The sequence below is a fragment of the Clarias gariepinus genome, chromosome 12 (genome assembly GCF_024256425.1).
Source record: "Clarias gariepinus isolate MV-2021 ecotype Netherlands chromosome 12, CGAR_prim_01v2, whole genome shotgun sequence".
Taxonomy (NCBI): Eukaryota; Metazoa; Chordata; class Actinopteri; order Siluriformes; family Clariidae; genus Clarias; species Clarias gariepinus.
The window spans coordinates 11959702-11970456 of record NC_071111.1 but is presented as its reverse complement, the minus strand read 5'-3'; the positions used below and the strand labels follow the sequence as shown (position 1 = coordinate 11970456).

The following is a 10755-nucleotide window of genomic DNA, read 5'->3' as shown; positions in this document are numbered from 1 at the left end:
CCTGGGATTTGTTTGCTTTTTCCAATAGATCATTTTTTAAGTAGATTTATGCAGGTGGTGAAAATTGGTAGGAACTTGGTGTACTATTCTAAACGGGATGAAGTAATTTACTATTCTTATTTTATCTACTTTTACATTTATACATACACTTACAACCACTTTAAGTCCAACTGCTTAACTCTAATCTCTAATCAGCCAATCACTTGACAGCAACTCAATATATTCAGACCTGTAGACATAGTCAGGATGTTATGCTGAAGTACAAACCGAGCATCAGAATTGGTAAGAAAGAGGGGATTTAAGTGACTTCGAACGTTGCTTGGTTGTTGGTGTAAGTATTTCCGAAACTCTTATTCATCTAATGGGATTTTCGTGAGAGGCAGTTCACTGGACAAAAAAAAAAAAAGCTTTGGTGATGCCGGGGGTCAGAGGAAAATAGCCAGACTGGTTTGAGCTGACAGAAAGGCAACAGTAACTCAAATGGCATCTTGTTATAACCAAGGTATGCTGAAGAGCATCTCTGGACGCACACCATGTCAAGCCTTGGAGAAGATGAGCTACAGCAGCAGAAGGTAATGCTGGGTGCCTTTCCTGTCAGCTAAGAACTGGAAAATGAGGCTACTTTCTGGACTTCCTGAAGCCATAAGGAGAGACTTCTTGTAGAGTAGTAGGGGCCAAGTGTTCAGGCCATTAGGATTATGCCTGTTTAATGGTGGAGGATGGAATCGCCACATATCAATCCCAGTAGAACTGTTGGGCACCACACGGTTCACGGTGGTGGTGCAGATATCTTTAGTGTTAACACTGCATGTGCTGCACATTTGTGTCGTCATGTTAAGAGCTTGCATAAGAAGATGAGCTTTTGCACAAGGTTAAAAAAAACATCCAGAATGTTATGGTGCCTCCGAACCGGTAAGAGGTACTTACTTTCAGATAGAAGACCTCTCTCCTTATGTCTCTCTGATTTAACACACTCAAGAAAATAACCTTGAGCCTCCATTCAACTAGAGGCTTTTGAGATGATGTGATTCTTTCTGTGGTATTTGGAATTTGCAGTAACTGCAGGCTGACAGCCCACCTCTGGAAGTTCAGGCTGTGGTTATTATAGGGTGCCGTGGAGTCGGTCCATTTGACCGTTCTGGTTTATAATTTCTACGATTTTCACTGTTGCCGGTTCTAAAAGGAACCTGTGTAACCTCAGTGGTTTGGCTTAACTTTTCTAAGAGGCTAAGAGCTGTAGTACTACACCATTAAACATTCAAGCGTTTTTTTAGAATGTAAAGCTAGTTTTAGGTTCCCACAGATCTGGGAAAGTTCCAGATTCTATGAGAATGAGAAAAAAAATCAGTGTAAAAAATATTTAAGACTGTATAATATAAAAGGAGAAAGAGCTTAATGTATTTGTTGTGAATATAAAAAACTGATGTATCAAAAAAAGTGAAAACCTGGGATTCATTTTGTTTTTTTCAATAGATCATTTTTTTAACGTAGATTTATGCAGGTGGTGAAAATTGGTAGGAACTTGGTGTACTACTCTAAACGGGATGAAGTAATTTACTATTCTTATCTTAACTACTTTTACATTTATACATACACTTACAACCACTTACATTCATGCATATAAAATTCAGAACACTATGGAAGAGAAACAGAGGTAGGTTTAAAAGCAGAGTTAACTATTTTGGACTGTGTTGTGTTGGAGTTGTTGAAGAGCTGGTAATTTAAAAAAATGTTGAGTTTCCTTTTGTTTGCCTCTTATTCCTATCAGAAGCTAGTTTTACAGTACAGTAGAGTATATCACACTGTAATACATGCTATATACATTTTGACAGTACAATATCTAAGTTTTTATCAGATCCTAAATATATATATATATATATATGTTCCACTTGGAAGATCAATTGTTTTAAGAATAAAACTTTATATATATATATATATATATATATATATATATATATATATATATATATATATATATATTGTGGCGTGGGCGGGGCGGCGGCTGACGACCAGCATGCCTTGCGGGGATGTCGGTGTGTGTTCACCATGTTGGGGAAAGGTGTTTGGGTTGGTGGCTTCGGCCCTGTTTGTGTGAGGGGTGTGTGACGTGTGAAATGTGCTCCAGTTCATGCTAGTGCTGAATTGGATGTAGGCTCCTGAGTGAAGGTGCTGCTCGTGCCTTTCATGCTGTGTGCGTAATAAAGTACTCCCAGCCATTGCATTGGGCAGCAAATAAGCTCACTCGTCTCTCCAGCATTCTTCTCGGCGTAAAAACGCTACAATATATATATATATATATATATATATATATATATATATATATATATATATAAAAATCATAGCCAAGATTTAATTTTATTCATTACTGTATTGTATTCATTGTTGTATATAAATTGCTGTGGAGACTACTTTTTCTTTTCACCATCACTCTGCTCCTAATAGCTAACAGTAATACAATATATTTATTAATATAACCTTTTAACTATTTCTACAAATACTGTAATTGCCAATGATGTTGTATGCTAGTATGAAATATTATTTTGTAATATCAAATACTACCAACAAAAAGTGTAGTCCATATATATTTTTTATTAAGATATTTATTCATTATATCATTTCATTGAACGATTTTGTTATTACTTATTACTATTCCTGACTGAACCATGGCTTTTTAATTGCCCTTATTAAAAATGAAAATAGATCTAAGACCAAAGCTTTCACATACTGTACAATTTTTGCTGCCTGCATTTGCAAATGTTGACAAGAAGACTTTTAAAGCATTGCCATCAGTATGATGTATGTATTATAAACTTAATAGTATTGGTTAATGGCTCATATCAAAGTAGATTCTTAGAGTCTTGTGAGTTTTTTAAGAGTATTTTTTTTTATTTGTATAACTTTATCATGGCAGTTGAATACAGTGTTTTCTATTATAAAAGCTTTCGTGTCTGTACCAGTGTTATTGTGATGAGGTGGGAATTGTTTGCCAAGCGGGGCAGGGGGTGTCAGACCTCACCTATTTATCATCACCCTGCTCAGCAGCAGCTAAACACAGTCACAATACACTACACACCCAATACTGTCCTGACTAACCTTACATCTGTCCTGGGGCAAGAAAGTGATTTACTTCTTTGTATATATTAATAATACCTAAAGAATTAATTTTCTGACTTAACTTCTGCCCTTTATCCACAGTACACCTGTAAAAAGATGGGTCTTTGGGGGTTCTATGGGGCTACAAAAAAGGGAAACCTTAAAGTTTAGGATTCAAGAACATATAAAATGGAGAACCCTAAGAAGTTTTGACACCTTATGATTAAATTCCATTTATTATACCATTTGGATTTAATATTTTTAATTACACATTACAAATGAATTTAATATATTTTTCATAGTATGACTATTTAATAACATTATTACTAGGGAAGTATGTGTAAGTGTAATCAAATTCAATGCCCCCCAGACTCTCTCTCTCTCTCTCTCTCTCTCTCTCTCATTTTATTCAGTTACAGCTGTGTATTTTTACTCTCATCCCCCCCCAGTCAACGGTTGTCAGAGGTTACGGTTTCTGTTAAAGTAAAAATTCCCTGTCGGTGGTGACTCCCACTTTTCTGTGAACTCTCACAAAAAACTTTAGAGTTCTTTTGTGAGGTGGACAAGAGAAAGTCTGTAGTCTCTACAGGACTCTCAAAAACTGCAAGTTAGTAAATACACAAAATATCATACAGTATTTGTATGTAGCTGGCATATTTGTATTTTTAAAGGTAAGTCATAAAAAATGCATAAACTGCATTCTTTTACAGTATCATTTAACAGCAGTAAGTGAAGGCTTCTATTGAAACAATGGTCTCTAAATGTAATTTTATAAAATTTCATTCTAATTTTCGATGTTTGCTTTGAATAACTTATTATTGTGAATTAATGATTCGCCCCTTATACATATTAAGTATTGTACAATAATTCTTGCTAACTGCATTTTTATTAGTATTTACATCATTTACTGTAGATTACTAACCAGCTTGATTTTGCAGACATTTATCGTGGATCATCTGGACCAAGCATGTCTGACTTTACAGGGACCAGGAGACATACTGAGAGAGGTACTTTGTCCAGCACAGTCTTTAAAGTTGAATATTTTAAAAGTTGTTTCATACAAGTAGTGGAGTTTTTTTTATTGTTGTTTATTGTTTGAAGTACAATGTACACTAAACATAAACATGCTGTACAGTGATGTCATATGTTTTTACCCCTAAAAGAACTGTTTTCTTTGTCTCACAACAAAATGTTGACTTTTGAAGTTTGAATTTGTAATAAGTTCATTATTAGTATTATTATCAGTATTATTATTATCATTTAAAGGAAGGAAATGATTGTTTGGGTCTATATGCCAACAAGACTCGAAGCAGATGCAATGTAATAGAAATGGTTCACCTAACATAGCATGTACAACCTTTATTTTCGCTCTAAAAATATGTCTTTGGCTTGTCCTTAGGGTTTACTGTTAAAGGGTCTATGAAAAAAAAAAAAAGAGAAATTTAACAGAGAAACTAGTAAAAAATTCTAGGAAACCAGAGAAAGCCTTTAAGAGAAGAGTGCATTACCAAACACTTAGAGAATGTGCTTCCTTTGGAGGTTTTTCTTTTTTTAAGGGTATTTAATTTTCCTTCGTGGTAATGCTAAGAAAGAACCCCACTAGAGAAACTAAATATACATGCATCCTTTAGTCCAAGAGTCTACTATGAACTAGGCTAGTGTTCTCCCAGTGCATCTTAGTTATCACAATAAACTTTCAAATAAATTTTCTCTACACCTCAGAACGCTGGGTGGCCAACGCTCTGCGACATGAGAGTGTTCAGTTGCACCGGAGGCTGCGGATTCTTGGCCTTCAGCAGCAGAGGGAATTGGCTAGAGTCCGCTGGGCACAGCTGGAGCTGACAAGGACCTTAGACCGCCTGAGAAGTCACAGACAATCGATACAACATGCTCTGACCTCATCTGGCACTTCCTGCATTCGTCTCGGTCCTCTTCGCCTACGCGAACAGCTGCCCATGCAGTCATGTTGCCCAAATCACATAGTGTGCTCCAGCTGTAACCTACGGCTCAGGCTGGCAGATGTCCACCTGCGCCGGTTTACCCCAGCACTCTGGACCATGTATAGCCACCCGCTGGATGCCTGTTCTGGAGAGAGTACATATCGCATGCCGAGTTTTGTGGAACAAAAGAAGCTCTCCACCATGAATAAATCCCTTAGATATTTGCCCTTTGTGTAGTGTGTAGAACATTAACAAGCATTCTGAAATTTAGACATGTCAGTGGGGTACCTGATAACCACAAGCGACATTTTACTTTTTAGTCATTTAGGTTACTTTTTTCCACGTCATGTCTAGTAAAATTTTATATTAATCTACTGTAGGTTGCTCCATCTCAGACATTTACACAATGTTACAATGCATACTCAATCACTTGAGAAAACTCTTTTTGGAGAGTTGCAAACCACGTAACAGAAAGCATTTTTGTACACTTTTTGTATGCATGCTGCTTTTTGTAGGTCAAGGAAATACAGTAGACTAAAAGCTAACCGAGCCATAAGCAAGGCACAACTCTAGTGAATACAATAGATACATCTCCGTCTCCACCTCTCCTCTTGATAATCATCTTCTACTTCGTCAAATTTACAATAAATGTAATTGGCTCACAGAGACTAATGAACGCTGTCACTATATGTGATTTTCTTTATATATATATATATATATATATATATATATATATATATATATATATATTTCTACACACTACCGTTCAAAAGTTTGGGGTCACTTGCAAATTTCTTTGTTTTTGTTTTGGTGATTTATTTTATACGTTCTACAACAATACTGGGGATTTAAAAATTATTATACAATATAAAATAACACATATGGGATTAGGTAATTACGTAACAACAAGGAAAACAACAGTTAGTTGTTATTATAAGACACAGAGGTCAGCCTTTCTGTAATAGTTCTTGCAAGAACAGTATTGTGTCAAGTGCATTTGCAAAATCCGTCACGCACCATAATGAAACTGGCTCTCATGAAGACCGTCCCAGGAGGGCGAGACCAAAACCTACCTCTGCCACAGACCAGAAGTTCATTTAGAGTTATCAGCCTGAAAAATGACCAATTAACAGCACCAAAGATTAGAGGCGTTATGAAGTCTTTACAGAGCAGAAGTAACTGATACCTCTCACCATTAACTGTTCAAAGGAGATTAATGCATTATTTTGATGCCTTCAGCATTCCTTTACAATGTAGAAAGAAATAAAAATCAGGAACCATCATGGAGTTAGAAAGTGTTATAAAACTTTTGAAGTGTTTTAAAACTATTATATATATATATATATACTGTATATGTATATATATAATCATATATATAATCACATATATGAATATATAACTTAAACCAATACATTTAGTATTAAAATAATTATACACGTTTTTGTTTTCCCTAAGTATTGCTAACTCTGTATGTCTGTTCATGTTACAAAAAAACTGCTCCTGATCTACTTTGTTAAAAAAAGCTGTACAAAATTTATAACAGTTCCATCAATCATGTTTAAATGATGTTTAATACCCCTTAAATATCACCTCTTATTAAGAAAAAAACATTGTTTGCACTATTTCCTGTAGATGGTGCTATTATTATTTTTCAAAAATCCATCCATTCCAAAATCTCTCTCTCTCTCTCTATTACTAAATGGTACCAGTTGCCAGGGTGTGTCCGGGCTGGCTTGTTATGGTGCTGTTTTTTGACTTTTAAAGTTGATAAAGAGAGAAACCGCCATAGAAAGTACAGTACATGGCTTTCCAATTGAATCAGGAAAAAAGCTTGAGCGTGTAGAGAGGGGTTAAATTATGATTATTTTATTGGCTGTACACAAACGCATGTCATTGAACAATTGCACTGTAGCAGAAGTGACATTTTTTTTCAATGATAAATTCAACCACATCCCTTATATTTACACTAAGTTTGATAGATATATTTCTATATATGTATTCTTTGTACAATGTACAATTTTGCAATCAAGTGAAATAAGGATAGCAAACTAAGTCCCTCGGATTCAGATTCAGTCAAAGCATGCAAGTTTTGTGTAATAGAGACATCAAAGGAAACCACGGCGCAGAGCCGCGCTGTCTGTAAGCATGTCTTAATAGCAGCCAAAGCAGATAAAAGTCAAAGCCAAGACACAATGAGCAAGTTGTTATTTTGTCTGAAGAAGCTTTTTTTTTTTTTTTTTTTTTTTTAAGGGTCCACTAACAACCACAATGGTCTCTAGTTGTACTGGTCCTTAAGGAATAAGTAATTAGTGTAGTACTGAACTACAGGACTATTCCACTAATCAATAAAGACCTAGAAAGACAATTGTTCCCAGTGTCCATCGTATGCAACAATGACAAAGATCATATCTTTCTTAAGAATTAATTACATGTGCAATATTGCTTTCACAACTTCAGTTCTAGCAGGAGCGAAATGAACGAAAAAGCCATCAAAAGATATAAAAAGTAAAAACATGGACTCCTTAAACAAATCCGTTTGTAATTCACTGCATGTCCATGGGTTTGTTTTTGTTGAACCTGTTGCAATACATTTTGGCACATACAGTATACATGAGAAAACGAACAAAAAAAGGAAAAAAAAACACACACACTTGACATTTGACTGAAAATCGAGGATGTTCAAGAGGAAAACAAAATATACGATTGTCTTAGCTACAACAAAACAGCTGAAAGGAGTGTAACAATATGACATATACAGTAAGAAAATAAAGCTACTATGATTTCAAATAAAATAATCTTCACAGTTTAGAATTATTTGCATCACGATATTATCCCTTTGTTAGCTACATATGAATAAACTCGTAACTCTCTTAAATCTCTTAAATCTCTTATTACACATCGGAAACAGGAAGATTAACCAACCTTCTTATCCATTTAAACATTCCAGTCTGTCCTGTACAGCTCCTGATACATAAAATGTTAATTACAAAACATTCAGTCCATCATTAAATCTTTCTCCTTTTATCATTCTTAAATGTTGCATACCAACACTCTATATTGTATGTGCTCGATGTATATAATACATGATATACTGGGTTTGCTATTATGGGTGCAAATAATAATTAACATCGACTAAAATGGACAAACAGACCATCACATCTCTTCTGATGCTAGCAGTTACTTCAGATGTTCTTTGGATGAAGTGCCTTATTATTTTTCCTATACATTAGTTACTTTGGGTTAAGTGTGTGGAAACACACGCACGTGCGCACGCACACACGTGCTCACACGCACATACATGCTGGTATTACAGTCCTAGGACAGTTTAACACCGACACGGAAGGATGCACACAAATTAATCGAAATGAGAAACGAACGAAACGGGGGAAAAAAAAAACGAACACAAGACATGCATTTTGGCAATGACGGGATTTCACGATTAAAACAGTAACACTTGCGCTTGGCATCACGTTCAGTATAACCAAAGCAGAGGTGCCGATGTGGATTTGCAGTATGTACACTTCATAGAGTCATAGTGGTACTGACCAGTGTGTTGGCATCTTCCTGTAAAGGTTTTTCGATTCGAAAGTCCACGAAAATGGCTGTCTCTTATCGCACAGCAGGGTGTCCCACACACTTTGCGTCCACAGTTTGGAATTTAAGAAGACTCGTCCTTTTAACGACGTTCTGATGGAGTTCAATGGCACTGTGTTTTTTTTTTTTATTCCCTTTATGTTTTCTTTTTATTAAAAAACGTAAAGGCTGCAAAGGGCCAATGCAGTTTATTGAAATAGAATATTTATTTTTTCTCACGACCTCAAGGCAAGGATGAGCTGCTCAGTTTTCAGTGTACTAAGCACAGTGGTGGTTTCATAGATCATTTAAACTGAGCGGGAAACAAACTAACAAAAAAATCTAAATAAAACCTGGGACATGTAGCATAGGACATCCTACAGCCAGGACAATAATGCGTTTCCTAGGAGAATGCAATTAGCGAGGGCAGTATGACAGACTGCTTCCTAACTACAGACCAAGTCTATCATTAAATAACATCAGACAAAATCTTGCTGTACAAAAAAAAATTAGAATTTTTTTTACACTGTTTGCAAATAATTTGTCCACTGCTCCAGACTAATCCTTATTTACTGCTACAAATAATGTAAACTCAAACAAAAGGCATTGAATAAATAAATAGCTATATGATTCGCGAATGGCACATTAATATCAAAGATTTACTGTAATTAGATTTAGCATATTGGTTCAGTGGTTTCACTGTTAAGTCTGTAATTAGAGCATTTCTGATTCACACATTCATCATCTTGAATGTGAATGGTGGAAGGAAAAAGGTAATATTGTCTTATCTGATGCTCGACACGTGATCGGGAAAAGACAATGTGAGGAACAACGCAGTGACTAAACCCCAAGTTGATGGTTCTTCGCTTACTGAATATCTGCAGCGTCCACAAGAGCTTAAGCTGAGTGAAGATGACATCTTTAACGGTAAAAATGTTTGTTTTTGCCCAGCGATTACATTTCAGAATGCTGGCTAAGTGTTAGCATGACAGATAATATATCCTGTGAAATAGCATGTTCATCTTTGAGATTTATTAAAAAAAAAAAAAAAAAAAAAAAAGAATCTGCAACCTCCTGGTACAGATCAGTGGAATTTCATAACTGCTCACAAACATTCATCCTAGAAATTAGCGAAAGACACCAAAAGGAGCCTGCGGCAGATACAGAAAGTCATACAGCAGGCCAAAATGAGTGAAATCTTCCACTGGATTCGGACGAGAGGGATCAGACAACAGAGCCCTTGGAAGAGGAGAGATGGATGGAGTGGATGCGAGTGGCCAGGGTTTGTTCCAGATCCTGGAGCACATCGTAGGAAGGGCCTGGCCCCGGGTTCTCAGTGGGTCCCTCGTACAAGAGCTGCTTAAAGGTCTCCAGCTCAATCAGAAGCACCATGTTCTTCAGAAAGTAGCCTTCGATGAAGGTTGACAGCTCTGTGGCCCCCAGGAACTAAGAAACACATTTCGCACAAAAACAGGTTTACGGCTTTTATATATATTTTTTCAGTTAAAAAAAAAATCTATTGACAAGACTGAAAAGATGTCCAAAACCTTGTGAATTCCTCATTAGCACAGTTGCATGCTACACCAAGATGGACATCAGCCTGATTGAGTCAGTTTGTTATAAGATACATGCTGTCAAAACTCTTTAGACAAAATGTTCACTAGGTTCATTTTTTTCGGAGATAACATTTGAAAAAGCACAAAGCTTTTCTTGTGAAGGATTTCAAAATATGCTTTCTCACCTTGGCATGCTTGTAAATGTCCACACAGGTTTCTATGGTGATGTTCTTGGAGCAGATGATCTCACAGTGTCGCTGGAGGGCCTCAAGCTGGAAGAACTTGGCTGCAGAGAGGAGCTGCAAAACAGACAGCGAGAAGACTTAATGATCAGGTTACAGGCTCATATAAAGCAATGGACAGTAAAAGCGATTCATATGGAGGTTTGTAGAATTAACAGCGAGGGAACAATTACAGCAATGGCCCTGATATGTTGAGTTCAATCTGACTGATGGAGGCAATTAGGTAAAGTACATTTTGCCCCCTGTTATGGTTATGGGTATACTTTCAGGATATTTAAAAGTAATTATTTTTCATGACAAATAAAGATGATTCAATGGTTTGGCAAGCATGAGCTGGAAATCATGAGAGCT

The 10755-nt window shown here is 36.2% G+C and overlaps 1 protein-coding gene across 2 annotated transcripts in view; it reads right to left on the bottom strand.

Annotated features, from left to right (window-relative positions):
- Positions 1-9663: 9663 nt before the first annotated feature.
- Positions 9664-10755, bottom strand: part of btbd11a (BTB (POZ) domain containing 11a) — a 241770-nt gene continuing 240678 nt past the window's right edge. For both annotated transcript variants that reach the window (XM_053508588.1, XM_053508589.1), the window contains 2 exons: positions 10348-10461; positions 9664-10052 (listed from right to left, as the gene is read on the bottom strand). In XM_053508588.1, the coding sequence (XP_053364563.1) occupies positions 9831-10052; positions 10348-10461 (336 nt within the window). In that variant the 3' untranslated portion in view covers positions 9664-9830. The remainder of the gene's footprint in view (positions 10053-10347; positions 10462-10755) is intronic.